This window comes from Euprymna scolopes, chromosome 33, assembly GCF_053919585.1.
Source record: "Euprymna scolopes isolate OS-2025 chromosome 33, ASM5391958v1, whole genome shotgun sequence".
Taxonomy (NCBI): Eukaryota; Metazoa; Mollusca; class Cephalopoda; order Sepiida; family Sepiolidae; genus Euprymna; species Euprymna scolopes.
Genome location: NC_136514.1, coordinates 65,924,637 through 65,941,807, shown reverse-complemented (window position 1 = coordinate 65,941,807; position 17,171 = coordinate 65,924,637). Strand labels below are relative to the sequence as shown.

General features: G+C 29.9%; 1 protein-coding gene and 1 pseudogene across 1 annotated transcript in view; both read left to right on the top strand.

Moving 5' to 3' along the window:
- LOC145258281 (lysosomal alpha-glucosidase-like) overlaps positions 1-17,171 on the top strand; it is a 432,680-nt gene that overhangs the window by 344,661 nt on the left and 70,848 nt on the right. The window contains exon 9 of the mRNA XM_080116285.1: positions 16,400-16,487. Coding sequence (XP_079972411.1) covers positions 16,400-16,487 — 88 coding nt within the window. The remainder of the gene's footprint in view (positions 1-16,399; positions 16,488-17,171) is intronic.
- Positions 9,097-9,230, top strand: LOC145258499 (U2 spliceosomal RNA; annotated as a pseudogene).

Genomic DNA, 17,171 nt, shown 5'->3' with positions numbered 1-17,171 from the left:
GATTGGGGTGACCTTCTTCTGATGGGTTGAGGGTACTGGATTGACAGTACTGGTAGTACAGGAGCCCTAACTCTTTGGTAGCGCTTAGAGCAGCTGCTCCATCAACAGTTATATAATATCGGGATGTTTGTAGTGCGGTGTCGCGCATGGAAAGGGACCCTGCACTCATCCTCGATGGGCTTTCCTGTCCTAGTTGAAGAAAGGTCGGCTAATGGTCTACTTGTGTTGCATGTCTGATACCCTGCATAACCTCTTGTTCAGCTACCCCTTACATAACTGAAACTCTTTAAAAACATAATGACAGTACAATCAAAAAATAAGCTTAAACCAGGCCTAGGGACAAACAAATCCAACTTGCCTCCTCCCTTGAGGCTTGCATTCACTAACATCCGTGGGCTTAGAACTAATTTAGCTGATGTTGAAGCATTTCTCCTAACAAATACTCCGGATATCTTAGCACTAAGCGAGACTAACCTACACTCCTCAAACCCCTCTAACCACTTTAACATGCCTGGCTATCTCCCACTCTGCCGTAAGGACTCTGACAGACATGCACGGACTTGGAGCCTACATTCGTAACACCCTCTCCCTGACTAGAGAAACAAACCTAGAAACGGACGATCAAGCCTTTATGTGCATTAGACTAAACATACAACATAACATCAGCTACTTTTATTTTCTCTACAGCTCTCCCTCGACCCAGGACTGCACCATAATAAACAAAGTCTCTGACAGCATAGACACAGCACTCTCCCTCGACACTAGCGCACAAGTACATGTATTTGGTGACTTTAATGTTCACCACAAAAACTGGCTTGGATTTCTACTTACACAGATGCAGCGGGCTGCACAACACATAGCTTCGCTATATCTCATTCTCTATCACAAATGGTTACGTTTCCAACCTGTTTCCCTGACCAGCAAGAACAACATCACTTCTACATCTGTTTCTAACCACAGTTCCCGAGGACTGTATAACAAATGCTGAAAGCCCACACGGGAATGCTGATCATGCAGTGATAATGGTCAAAATCGCCCTAAACTCTAGACCCAAAACTGAAGAGCCAGTGCTCAAAACAACAAGATATTATAAAAAGGCTGACTGGGAAGCCATCAAAGATCTTATCAGAGATGCCCCATGGGGAAATATCTTTTCTCTTCCTGCGCAAATGAGACCACTGAATGGTTCAAAACAGCAATTGAAGCACATGTTCCTATGCAAAAATTTTATAGCAAGCCGCACTCTCCCCAATGGTTTACTTCTACTTGCGCAACTGCCATTGCTCAAAGGCAGCATGCATACCGCAGATTTAACCGACATAAGTCCAGTTCAAACAGACATGTATATAGAAGCTAGGAGTAACGTTAAGAAAGAAATAGTGACAGTTAAGAGAGAATTTACTGAAACCACTAAAAAAGCGCATCGAAACACAAAAATTAGGAACTCGTGACTTCTGGAAAATCTACAACAGTGTTGTAAATAATGGGCAATCAACAATTTCTCCACTAACCAACAATCACGAGGTTGTTTGCTCAGCAACCGACAAGGCTACTCTCCACCCTCATTCCCTAGCCTCTGAACCACTAATAAAATAAAGACTGGGTACGCAAATAAAAGAAACCAAATATTTTTTCAAAACAAAAACTTATAATTCAAATTATAAAAAAAAAATGTTAAATTAAATGAATTAGCTACACAAGCAAATATAATAATAAATTTAAATGAGAACATTTGAAAACCTGAAAATGTTATGAAATGATAAAATCATTTTTATTTACTTTTTTGTCGTTGTTGTTAAAGTCCGAATTTTCGCCAAATAACATGGATGTATCAAGGAGAGAATAGTCCGATGTAGTTTCCTTTTCTTTGTCTTCATAATGTTATTATCGAGCCCTCCGAAGAGAAAAAACGTCTTGTATCGGTGCTTTTTTAAATCCGTGTGTGTAATCGCTCGGTTTTCAGAAATTTGTTGTTCTTAATAACGTTTCAACTCTTTTAAAAATAGTTTTAATATATTTTAAATAAATCTATTTATGAATGGCAAATAAGGCTATAAATTTATTTTTTGTGAGAGAACTGTCGCAAGGCATCAAGTCGGTTGAAAATTTACAAACAGATTTTTCGCGCCAACAAGGAAAACAGATAAAATCTCAAATGAATAAAAAATATTAAAAATCAGTTTTCATATTTTGATTTTAATTTAATTGAATTTAGGAAAATTAGATACCGTAGAACTAATTTTTGCAAGATATGAAAATTAAGCAACTACTTAATAATAATGGACTAGTTTTCCTACCTAGCAAAAAAGGGAAGAATTTTCCATGGACGAATTTTCCGGGCACCCAAATGCCGGGGAGGCGGGCAAATTTTACTACCGCCCCGGGCGGCAAAAGGTCTAGCTACGCCACTGTGTATATATATGTATATATATATTTGTATATATTTATATATGTATATATATATATATATGTATATATATATATATATATTAATATATATATATGTATATATATATATATATATTAATATATATATATGTATATATATATATATATATTAATATATATATATATATATATATATATATATATGTATGTATATATGTATAAAAAACAGAAAAACGAACGTTACGTGAAAAATGGCTTAAATAACACTGGTTTCATATTTAAATTTAAAAAATCGAAAAATAAAAAAGACATCTCACACCACGATTCGAACCCAAAACGTTTAGATAATGAACCAATGCGCTAACCAACTGAGCTAACGCGATGTACATAAAATTTAGTCAGTTTTTCAAGTATTTAAAGTAAATCAGATCATGACGTCATCTGACGCATGCGTAGAACCGGTCGTCGTCACGAGAGAACCGTTTTTGTCCCCCCCCCCCGTATAAAATTGTCCATTTTTGGGGGAAAAAATGGGCGTTTTTGACCAATTTGTCAATATTTTTCGAGCGAAGGATGGAGCTTCGATATTATACCGAGTTTGTGAATTTTCGTCGTGTCTGTCGAAAGTTTTTAGCTGACGCACAAACACACATACATACATACTTACATACATACATACACGCATTTTAACTTTTATATATATAGATGTATATATGTATATAGATATGTATATATATAATGCGTATATATAATGTATATATGTGTATATATATAATGAATATCTGTGTATATATATATATATATATATAACTAGCGAAAGTACCCGTCAGTGATTGGGTTCAAAAGCAGCCTACAGAAAATGGACTCTGATTTATGAAAGTACTAGCAGGGCTACCCGGCGTTGCTCGGGACCGTATAAACAATGAAAAAACAAAAGCAGATATTGAACATATGTTTGATTCTTAGGGGAGAGGAATCTTTCATCTCTATGTATTATTTGTTTTATCTACCCTAGGACTGGTATTGTTTATGTTTTATCCCTAGCATAGGTAATTTACAGCATGTATATGAAATTGTTTTACCTTAGGGAGAAGAGAACAGGTAATATACAACATAATGTGTCTATATTACATCCCTGGCAACGCCTAGAAACCAGCTAGAACATGTATTTCAGTCAATCTTTATTATATCCTGGGCTATGCCAGGAAACCAGCTAATCTCTTTTTAGTGACTTGACCACCAAAATACCTCCCTAAGTGTGTCCTTTCTTTTGAACTTATTAGATATAGGTATCTAGAAATGTGTGTGAAATTTTGTTGAATGCATTGTTCACTATGATTTTCTTATTGTTCTACACAATATCAACTGTAGCGAAATAACACAGTAAACATAGTGTAGTGTTAGAATAAAGAGCAAAGGAAAAAATTAGAATCATATTTTGTAATTGCAAATCTAAATTTGCTAGCATGTACCAGTATTTGCCAGGTTGTGGAAATTTGGAACTTATAACATATGTAGTGGCCTTTTCCTAGATACCTATTGCTAAAAATTATACTTTCATTTTGTTAGAAAAATCTCTCTTCAGATGCCCTGCATCATTCAAAATAAAAACAAATATTTTTATAATTGTTTCAGTATATTGCTACACAATGTGAAAGTTTTTAACGTTTGTAAAAAAAATCATGAATGTGCTTATATTGCAAAAAAGAAAATATCAGTGCACAGTATTGAAAGTGTTTGAGATTCAAAAGTCTGTAACATTTCTACTAACTTCATAAGATGTCATGTGAGAAACTGAATTGAATATCAAGACATTATCTGAAGCGTTTTTATTTTGGTGTAACATATGTGTTTACAGTGAACCTTAACTTTTAATAAACAGATTGGTATGCAATGACATAGGCTAAGAATCTTTAAAATATATATAAATTGGAAAAATGTGTGAACAAATGAAAAAAAAATGATCCGCTCCACTTGATGACATCAAGCACAGTAATATTTTAGTGAAGAAAATATGAAATTGATGTTCAGTGATTAGTTTGGATGAATGAGAAAATGTAATTGTTTGATGCATAAAAATAACTCAGTTGCTGTATTTGATATTAAGCAGCAAAATATAGTGATTTGAATATTTGGGAAAACATCAAACCAGATTATGTAAAAAGAAAAAAAAAAAGATGAAATTAGAAAATATATATTTTATGTTTATGAGTTCTGCCAATCAAAATTTTGTGGCAGAAATTGGGTGATTACCATGCAATTTTATTTTGGTAAAATTCTTAAATTATTAGAATGTTTATTATAATTTCTAATTAGTGACTTGTTATAATCAAAATCCGCCCTAAAGAGTGTCCTTTCTTTTATTAGGTATCAGAGTAGGTATCAAGATTTCTACTTCTATACAAATGTGATATTTCAGATCTGTACATAAAAAATTTGTTGAATATATAGGTTGAGTATTGTTCTGTGTCGCTCTCTCTCACACACACACGCATTCTCACTTTTATAGATATAATAGATAGATTACTCTAGATATATTTCCATATGTCTGAATACCCTATATACAAATTTTCAAATCTGTAGATAAAAAAATTTGTTGAGTATATAGGTTGAAAATTGTTCTCTCTCTCTCTCTCACACACACATTTTCAATTTTAGAGATATAATAGATAGATTATGCTAGATATATTTCCATATGTCTGAATACCCTATATACAAATTTTCTAATCTGTAGATCAAATATTTGTTGAATATATAGGTTGAAAATTGTTCTTACTCTCTCTCTCTCTCTCTCTGGCTACCTCACACACACATTCTAACTTTTATAGATATAATAGATAGATTATGCTAGATATATTTCCATATGTGTGAATACCCTATATACAAATTTTCTAATTTGTAGATAAAAAATTTGTAGAGTGCATAGGTTGAGAATTGTTCTCTCTATCTCTCACACACACACATTCTAACTTTTAAAGATATAATAGATTATGCTAGATATATTTCGATATTTCTGAATACCCTATATATAAAAATTTGTTGAATGTATAGGTTGAGAACTGTTCTCTCTCTCTCTCTCTCTCTCTCTCTCGCTCACACACACACACATTCTCACTTTTATAGATATAATAGAAAGATTATCCTAGATATATTTCTATTTGTATGAATACTCTATATACAAATTTTAAAATCTGTAGATAAAGAATTTGTTGAGTATATGGGTTGAGAATTGTTCTCTCTCTCTCTCTCTCTCTCACACACACACACACACATTCTCACTTTTATAGATATAATAGATTATGCTAGATATATTTCCATATGTCTGAATACCCTATATACAAATTTTCAAATCTGTAGATAAAAAATTTGTTGAGTATATAGGTTGAGAATTGTTCTCTCTCTCTCTATCACACACATTCTCACTTTTATAGATATAATAGACAGATTATGCCAGATATATTGAAATGTGTCTGAATGCCCAATATACAAATTTTGAAATCTGTAGATAAAAAATTTGTTGTATACATAGGTTGACAATTGTCCTCTCTCTCACACACACACACATTCTCACTTTTATACATATAATAGATAGATTATGCTAGATATATTTCTATATGTCTGAACACCCTATATACAAATGTTCAAATCTGTGGATAAAAAATTTGTTGAATGTATAGGTTGAGAATTTTTATCTCTCTCTTTTTCTCTCTCTCTCTCTCGCTATCTCACACACACGCATTCTCACTTTTATAGATAAAATAGATAGATTATGCTAGATATATTTCCATATGTCTGAATACCCTATATACAAAGTTTCAAATCTGTAGATAAAAAATTTGTTGAATATATAGGTTTAGAATTGTTCTCTCTCTCTCTCTCACACACACATTCTAACTTTTGTAGTTATAATAGATAGATTATGCTAGATATATTTCCATATGTCTGAATACCCTTTATACAAATTTTCTAAACTGTAGGTAAAAAATTTGTTGAGTATGTAGGTTAAGAATTGTTCTCTCTCTCTCTCTCACACACACACACACAAGTTCTCACTTTTATAGATATAATAGATAGATTATGCTAGATATATTTCTATATGTCTGCCTACCCTATATACAAATTTCCAAATCTGTGCCCAAAAATGTGTGGAATATATAGGTTGAGAATTGTTCTCTCTCTCTCTCTCTCTCACACATATTCTCACTTTTATAGGTTATATAGGTTGAGAATTTTTTGCTCTTTCTCACATTCACACTTTTATAGATATAATACATAGATTATGCCAGATATATTTACATATGTCTGAATACCCAATATACACATTTTCAAATCTGTAGATAAAAAATTAGTTGAATATATAGGTTGAGAATTGTTCTCTCTCTCTCTCTTTCTCTCTCTCTCACACACACATTCTCACTTTTATAGATATAATAGATAGATTATGCTAGATATATTTCCATACGTCTGAATACCCTATATCCAAATTTTCTAATATGTAGATAAAAAATTTGTTGAATATATAGGGTGAGAATTTTCCTTCCTCTCTTTCTCTCTCTCTCTTTCTCACACACACACAAGCTGAAAATTGTTCTCTCTCTCTCTGACTCTCTCTCTCTCTCTCACACACACACATGGTCATTTTATAGATATAATAGATAGGTTATGCTAGATACATTTCTATATGTCTGAATACCCTATATACAAATTTTTCAATCTGTAGATAAAAAATTTGTTGAGTATATAGGTTGAGAATTGTTCTTTCTCTCTCTCTCACACACACATTCTCACTTTTATAGATATAATAGATTATGCTAGATATATTTCCATATGTCTGAATACCCTATATACAAATTTTCAAATCTGTAAAGATAGAATTTGTTGAATATATAGGTTGAGAATTGTTCTCTCTCTCTCTCTTTCACACACATTCTCACTTTTATAGATATAATAGATAGATTATGCTAGATATATTTCCTTATGTCTGAATACCCTATATACAAATTATCAAATCTGTAGATACAAAATTTGTTGAGTATATAGGTTAAGAATTGTTCTCTCTCTCTCTCTCTCTCACTCACTCACTCACTCACTCACTCACACACACACACACACACATTCTACCTTTTATAGATATAATAGATTATGCTAGATATATTTCCATATGTCTGAATACCCTGTATACAAATTTTCAGATCTGTACATAAAAATTAGTTGAATGTATAGGTTGAGAATTGTTCTCTCTCTCTCTCTTCTCTCTCTCTCTTTCACACACATTCTCACTTTTCTAGATATAATAGATAGATTATGCTAGATATATTTCCATATGTCTGAATACCCTATATACAAATTTTCTAATCGGTAGATAAAAAATTTGTTGAATATATAGGGTGAGAATTGTACTTACTCTCTCTCTCTCTCTCTCTCTCTCTCTCTCTCTCTCTCACGCACACATTCTCACTTTTATGGATATAATAGATAGATTATGCTGGATATATTTCCATATGTCTGAATACCCTATATACAAATGGTCAAATCTGTAGATAACAAATTTATTGAATAGATAGGTTGAGAATTGTTCTCTCTCTCTCTCTCGCAACCTTACACACACAACCACACGCAAACATTCTGACTTTTATAGATATAATAGATCGATTATGCTAGATATATTTCCATATGTCTGAATACCCAATATACAAATTTTCAAATCTGTAGGTAAAAAATTTGTTGAATATATAGGTTGAGAATTGTTCTCTCTCTCTCACACACTCACATTCTCACTTTTATAGATATAATGTATAGATTATGCTAGATATATTTCTATATGTCTGAATACCCTATATACAAAGTTTAAAATCCGTAGATAAAAATACGTTGAGTATATAGGTTGAGAATTGTTCTCTCTCTCTCTTACGCACACACACACACACACACACACACATTTTCACTTTTATAGATATAATAGATAGATTATGCTAGATATATTTCCATATGTCTGAATACCCTATATACAAATTTTCAAATCTGTAGATAAAAAATGTATTGAATATATAGGTTGAGAATTGTTGTCTCTCTCTCTCTCTCTCTCTCTCTCTCTCTCTCTCTCTGGCTACCTCACACACACACACATTTTCACTTTTATAGATATAATAGATAGATTATGCTAGATATATTTCCATATGTCTGAATACCCTATATACAAACTTTCAAATCTGTAGATAAAAAATTTGTTGAGTATATAGGTTGAGAATTGTTCTCTCTCTCTCACACGAAACTGTGCGCTCGGCTTCTTCCCCCCCTTCCCACCCCAAATGCTTGGGAAACTGTGCACTGTTTTTGTTGGTTTTCAAGCTGCCTCTTCCCCCCCCCACACACACACACAGTTTAACAGTAGTAGGAGGTCAAGAGAAAGAGGGTGAGAGAGAGAGAAGAGTAAGTTGGTGAGAGAGAGAGAAAAGAGAAAGAGGGTGTTGGTTTTATATTTTTATTATCGTCTAATATTTTGAAAGCTGAATTTCTAATAAAATGTGCATCTATAGGAGATAATGCCTGGGAATGTGTTCCCCCCCCCCACAGTTTAACAGTGGTGTGACGTCAAGAGAAAGAGGGTGAGAGAGAGGGAAGAGTAAGTGGGTGAGAGAGAGAGAGAAAGAGAGAGAAAAAAAAGAAAGACGGTGTTGGTTTTGTGAAAAAAGTTGTTATTTACAATTGTTCGCATTCTTGGCCTTTTGGTCAAGATCAAAGTGTAGTATCTGTTCTTCAGATGCTGCACTTCTATTTCTTGTTCTCTTTCGGTGGAGGAGAAATCCTCCACGACTGAGACAATTTTTATTTTTGTACCTTTTCTCCACGTTAAAAAACGACCCTGGTGTCTAACTCTGTCCCGTGGGGAGGCATAGTAAATAGGTACAATTGTTCGCCATTAGTGGATGTTGACGTCACGTCACGTGACATGACTAAGCGTTTTTTTTTTTTTTAGTATGAATAACATTTTTTGTTTTAATTATAAAGTCTACACTTAATTTTATAGAAAATGATGTATATATAATAGAAAAAAAAAATTACTGGTTTTGTTGGATTCAAGTGGATCCCCCCCCCTCCAGTTTAAGAGATAGCAGGTCACGTGGTAATATACAAAATGGCTAGCGTAAATATAAAGATCGGTTTTTTTATCGACGAATATTTTGAAAGCTGAATTTTTTTTTATTCCTGTACATTTTTTCCTGATATTTTTCGTTAAAACTCTTGTATAAATACTATTTTTAACCAGTTAAATACGCTGGAGACATTGTCATGGAGTTTAATAATCTCTAGAACAAAGCAGAAGAGAAATTACAAAAGTATCGGTAAAACAAAGTGTTTGTTTACATTTGTTCGCCATTACTGGATGTTGACGTCACGTCACGTGACATGACTAAGCGTTTTTGGATTATGTAATATTAACATTAAAATAACATTAAAATGACAGGTTTTTTGGGGGCCCCCCTAGGAGAGAAATGATCAGTTCACCCCCTTTTAATGGTCCGTTTGGTGTGGAATTTCGATATTTGTCATGCGGGTGATCAAGGTTCAATATGATACATAATTTGTCAACTTTGGTTGTGTCTGTCAAAAGTTTGAGCTGACGTCACGTCACGTGACACGTATTGAATAACGTTAAAATGACAGGTTTTTTGGGGGGCCCCCCTAGGAGAAAAACGATCAGTTGACCCCTTTCTACTGGTCCGTTTGACGTGAAATTTCGATATTTGTCATCCGGGTGATCAAGGTGCAATATGATACCAAATTTGTCAACTCTGGTTCCGTCTTTCAAAAGTTTTAGCGTTACAAACAAACATACATACATACATACATACACACCGATTTTTGCCTTTTATATATATAGATGATAGGTCATGAAAAGGAAGGGTTGTAAAGAGATAGCTTCGAATTTGGGGTTATCAAAACCAAAGCAAAATATGATGAAAGTAAAAATAAAATAGATAAACCCCATAATTTATTATACCATACCTGTTCACACTGAAACACTTATCACAATATTCTGTGGATGTATATTAAAAAACCTTGTTAAACTTTGTGAAATATTTCCTTTCTATGGAGGTCAGGCACGAACGAACGCCCCGTAATTTTATTATACTATATTTCTTCAAACTGAAACATAATTATTAAAGTATACTTACGCAGATAGATATGAAAAGTTTTTATTAAAGTTTGTGTCTATTTCCATTCTATGGAGACCAGGCGTGAATGCAGACCCCCACTATTTTATTATACCATCCTTATTTAAGTTAAAACATACTTATCAAGGTATTATTATGTTCATCTATATCAAAAACACTTGTAAACGTTTTTTTTTTAATTTTAAAATTTTTTATTTCCATACTTTGTGGACGAGGCGCATACACAGACCCCACAATTTTAATGAACCACCATTCTGCCAGATCAAACATACTCATTCCTGTGTCTTGATACATCTTCTATCATTATATGTGATCAGTTTTCTATAATAGTCAACCATATAGGAGCCTATTCGTGACCAGACACGCACACAGACGTTCAGTTTATATTATAGATGTATATATGTGTATATATATATAATGTATATATGTGTATATATATAATATATATATATATATATATAGATAGATATAAAATGTCTATATATAATGTATATATATAATGTATATGTATATATATATAATGTATATATGTATATATAATATATATATATATATATGATGATTGCAACGTCTTGTCAGACGAGTGCTACTCCCTCAGACATTGAAAGTTCATGAGCCCGAAAAAAGACGTATAGTCCTGCCAGCGAATTCACATGCTCAAGCAGACATGACACTAAAGACGGTCATTGTTATACATACATATATATACACGCGCACACATATATACATGCGTACATACACAATACACAATATGCACACATACATATACATACACACACATACATGCAAACATAAACAAGACGGTCATTGGTATACATACCTATAAATATATACATGCATACATACATACATACATACATGTCTATAAGCATACGCTCATATATACATATACATACACAATGCATAATACACAAACATACATATACATACCCACATTCATACATACACATATACATACATATACATCCACATATACAAATACATACACACATATACTTGCACATACATATACGTACACATATGCACATAAATATACATACACTTACCTACATATACATGCACATCCATACACATACACACATACATGCACACATACAAATACATATACATACACACCTGCATACATACACATACATGCATATACATACATACATGCATACAAACATTTATAAATGTATACATGTATACACACAAACATATATACACATAGACACATATACAAACATATACACATAGATATAAATACATATAAACTCACATGTACATATATAAATATACACACACATACATATATAAATATACATACACATATACATACATAGATATATATAATGATGGCGGAATAATTGTTACATGCATCCAGCATTACAGGCGTACACACGTCACAGCTTTTTTATCACCACAGGACTTTTTTTCTTTTTTTTTTTTTTATAATAGACAAATACCTGAGGGAGTATCTATACAAAGATGGTGTTACAGAGTTTTAGCTTTGTACGACAGCTAAATCTCTCTCTCGGTTCAAAATGTTAACATCCAGCAACAAGCAAGAGCAAGATAGCCAGCAACAAGTCAAACTGCAGACCAGCTTAATGCGGGTACTGGTCTCCCGCTTTGTTTTTTTTTTTTAAATAAAAAGTTTTGTTGAGACAAACACTTTTGGAATAGTAACTGACGATGATATAAACAGATTCACACATTTTTTCACAAATAAACTCAGCGACGTATAGTCAAAATGTAAACAGTTCACTGACATATATTAATGACGCTTACTTTTTTTTTTTTTTTAAATAAAAAGTTTGGTTGAGACAAACACTTTTGGAGTGGTAACTGACGATGATACAAACAGATTCACACATTTTTTCACAAATAAACTCAGCGACGGATAGTCAAAATGTAAACAGTTTACCGCCATATATTAAAGACGCATACTTTTTTTTTTTTTTTTTTTAAATAAAAAGTTTCGTTGAGAAACACACTTTTGGAATAGTAACTGACGATGATATAAACAGATTCACACATTTTTTCACAAATAAACTCAGCGACGTATAGTCAAAAATATATATACAGTCCTGGTCAAAATTATAAGACCACTTATGTTTTGACCAGGACTGTATATATAATGTATATATGTATATACATAATGTATGTATGTATATATATATATATATATATACATATATATATATATATATATATATATATATATATTATGTATGTATGTATGTATGTATATATATAATGTATCTATATATTATGTATGTATGTATGTATGTATATATATAATGCATCTATATATTATGTATGTATGTATATATATAATGTATCTATATATATAATGTATGTATGTATATATATACAATGTATCTATATATATATATAATGTATGTATGTATATATATACAATGTATCTATATATATATATAATGTATGTATATATATATAATGTATCTATCTATATATAAGGTATATATAATGTATATATATATATAATGTATATATATATAATGTATATATATAATGTATGTGTATATATATATATAATGTATATATAATGTGTATATATAATGTATGTATATACATATATATATATATCTAATGTATATATATATAATGTATGCATATATATGTATATATATCTAATGTATGTATATATATAATGTATGTATATATAATGTATGTATATATAATGTATGCATGTATATATAATGCATGTATATATATAATGTATATATGTATGTATATATATAATGTATATATGTATGTGTGTATATATGATGTATATGTATAATGTATATAATGTATATGTATATATAATGTATATATATAATGTGTATATATATAATGTATATATATATGTATGTATATATATAATGTATATATATATATAATGTGTATATATATAATGTATATATATAATGTATGTATATATATAATGCATGTATATATAAGGTGTGTGTATATATAATGTATATATATGAAGTATACATATATAATGTTTATATATGATGTGTGTATATATATATATAAATGTAATTTATGTAGGTATATATATAATATATGTATATATATAATGTATGTATATATATAATGTATGTATGTATATATATATATAATGTATGTATATATATATGTATATATATAATGTATGTATGTATATATAATGTGTGTATATATAATGTGTGTATATAATGTATATATATGTATGTATGTATATATATAATATATGTGTATATATATGTATTTAAAAAACCATAAAGCGGGAGACCAGGACCCGCATTAAGCTGGTCTGCAGTTTAATTTGTTGCTGGCTATCTTGCTCTTGCTTGTTGCTGGATCTCAACATTTGGAACCGAGAGAGAGACTTAGCTGTCGTACAAAGCTAAGACTCTGTAACATCATCTTTGTATAGATACTCCCTCAGGCATTCGGGCTCATGGATTTTAAATGACTGAGCGAGTGGCACTCGTCTGACAAGACGTTGCAATCATCATCATATAATATATGTATATATATATAATGTATATATATAATGTATGTGTATATATATAATGTATGTGTATATATATAATGTATGTATATATATATAAAATGTATGTATATATATATATAAAATGTATGTATATATATAATGTATGTATATATATATAATGTATCTATATATATATATAATGTATGTGTATGTATATATATAATGTATGTGTATATATATATAATGTATATATATATAATGTATGTGTATATATATAATGTATATATATATAATGTATGTGTATATATATAATGTATATATATAATGTATGTGTATATATATATAATGTATATATATAATGTATGTGTATATATATATAATGTATATATATAATGTATGTGTATATATATATAATGTATATATATATAATGTATGTGTATATATATAATGTATATATATATAATGTATGTGTATATATATAATGTATATATATATAATGTATGTGTATATATATAATGTATATATATATAATGTATGTGTATATATATAATGTATATATATAATGTATGTGTATATATATAATGTATATATATAATGTATGTGTATATATAATGTATATATATAATGTATATATATAATGTATGTGTATATATATAATGTATATATATAATGTATGTGTATATATATAATGTATATATATAATGTATGTGTATATATATAATGTATATATATATATAATGTATGTATATATATATAATGTATGTATATATATACTGTTTTAATATATATATAATGTATGTATTTATACATATATATATATAATGTATGTATATATGTATATAATGTCTGTATATATGTATATATATAATGTATGTATATATATATATATATAAAGTATGTATGTATATATATATATATATATATTATGTATATATATATATATATATATATATAATGTCTGTATATATGTATATACATATAATGTATGTATATATATATATGTATATATATATAATGTATGTACATATATATACATGTGTGTATATATATATATATATATATGTATATACATATATACTAGCGGTTGGTACCCGGCGATGCCCGGGTATTTGGAGGTGTGTGTGATGTTAAATAAATAAAAAAACGGGGGGGGGCCCAACCCGAAGCCCTGAGGCGAAGTTTGAAAATGAAATCGGTCAGCAGAATGAATTAGTGATAGATGTTTGTAATTTATTTAAGAACCAAATTGACAGGTGCGCGGCCGGAAGTCGGCAAGCGTTACGATGACGACGTAGGTTAGTTTGTTATAAGCGTAGTAAAAAAAGAAAACAACGTTAACACTAAGCGGGAAAAAAAACTAAACTAAGGCAAATGAACGATGAAAACAGAAAAACGAACACGTGAAAAATGGCTTAAATAAGACTGTTGCGATATTAAAATTTTAAAAATCAGAAGAAAAAAAAACCATCTCACACCACGATTCGAACCCAAAACGTTTAGATAATGAAACAAGGCCTTAACCAACTGAGCAATAGCTCAGTTGGTTAAGGCCTTGTTTCATTATCTAAATTTTTTTCAGAAACGTTCACAACGTTCACGCGGTTTTTCAACTATTTAAAGTAAATCAGGTCACGGCGTTATCTGACGCATGCGTAGAATCAGTCATTGTCACGAGAGGACCATTTTTGTTGACCCCCCCCCCCTCCCTGTGTAAAATTGTCGATTTTGGGGTGAAAAAGTTTACGTTTTTGGCCAATTTTTCGATATTTTTCGAGCAAAGAATGGAGCTTCAATGTGATACTGAGTTTGTGAATTCTGTCGAAAGTTTTTAGCAGACATCCAAGCATACATACATTTTCGCTTTTTTATATATCAATGTAATTTTTGTATATATATATATATATATATATATATATGGATATATATAATGCTTTGTATATATATATATATATATATATATATGTATATATATAATGTTTTATATATATATGTATATATATAATGTTTTATATATATATATGTATATATATAATGTTTTATATACATATATGTACATATATAATGTTTGTGTATATATATGTATATATATAATGTATGTATATATAATGTTTGTATATATATATATGTATATATAATGTTTGTATATATATATATATGTATATATAATGTTTGTATATATATCATGTATGTATATATATATAATGTATGTATGTATATATATAATGCAGGTATATATATGTATGTGTATATTTGCATATATATGTGTATCTGTATATAATGTATGTAGATATATATATATATATATATATATATATATATATATATATATATATATATTACAGTTGTATTTCTTTTATTTTCAAAGGATATGAATGAACCCTCAAATTTTGTATCTGGCTCAGAAGATGGTTGTTTATATAACAGTTTAAATTATCCTCCCTTCTCTTCTCCTGGTAAGTGACATTTTCATTCAATGCAGGTTTCTATTCTCAAAAAAGTTTCTATACTGAAGGTATGTGTTTAATCATTTAACATTTTGCTTGAGTTTTCTTTTTTCAAAGTGTTATAAGGGATATATATATTATTTCTTAATTGGAATTCATTTTTGAGATTAGCATTATATATATTACTTTTATTAATTTATTTTTATTTCGGACTATTAGTCTCATCTTCATTAGTTTTTTTTTTGTTTTTTTTCATCTTTTATTGGTTTGTTTATTCACAACGTTTCAGCCAACTATTCCTCTGGTCTTCGTCAGGTGGTAACCGCGACGTATAGGAACTTCGAATCTCCTAACTGCATTCTCAGCCATCACTGCCATCCGTAGTTGTTGTCATCGCACAACAAGAACAAACAAATATACTTCAGCGCCAAATGTCGACTCAACAAAAGAATTTGAAAAAATTAATTCAAACCTCGACAACTAAGAAAAAAAACAAATGTTTCTGCAGAGGGTATTTCAAATCCTTTGTTGGAATTTCATTACTCTCCCGATACTGGCGTTACATTTCCAGCATACTATAGAAGGTATGAAACAGTTTTTACAAAAAGGTGTTCGGACTGGACCGACGAAGAAAAAGTTACGCTGTTACTTCAAAAACTGGTGAAAACACAAAGTATGCTAACTTAATTTTAC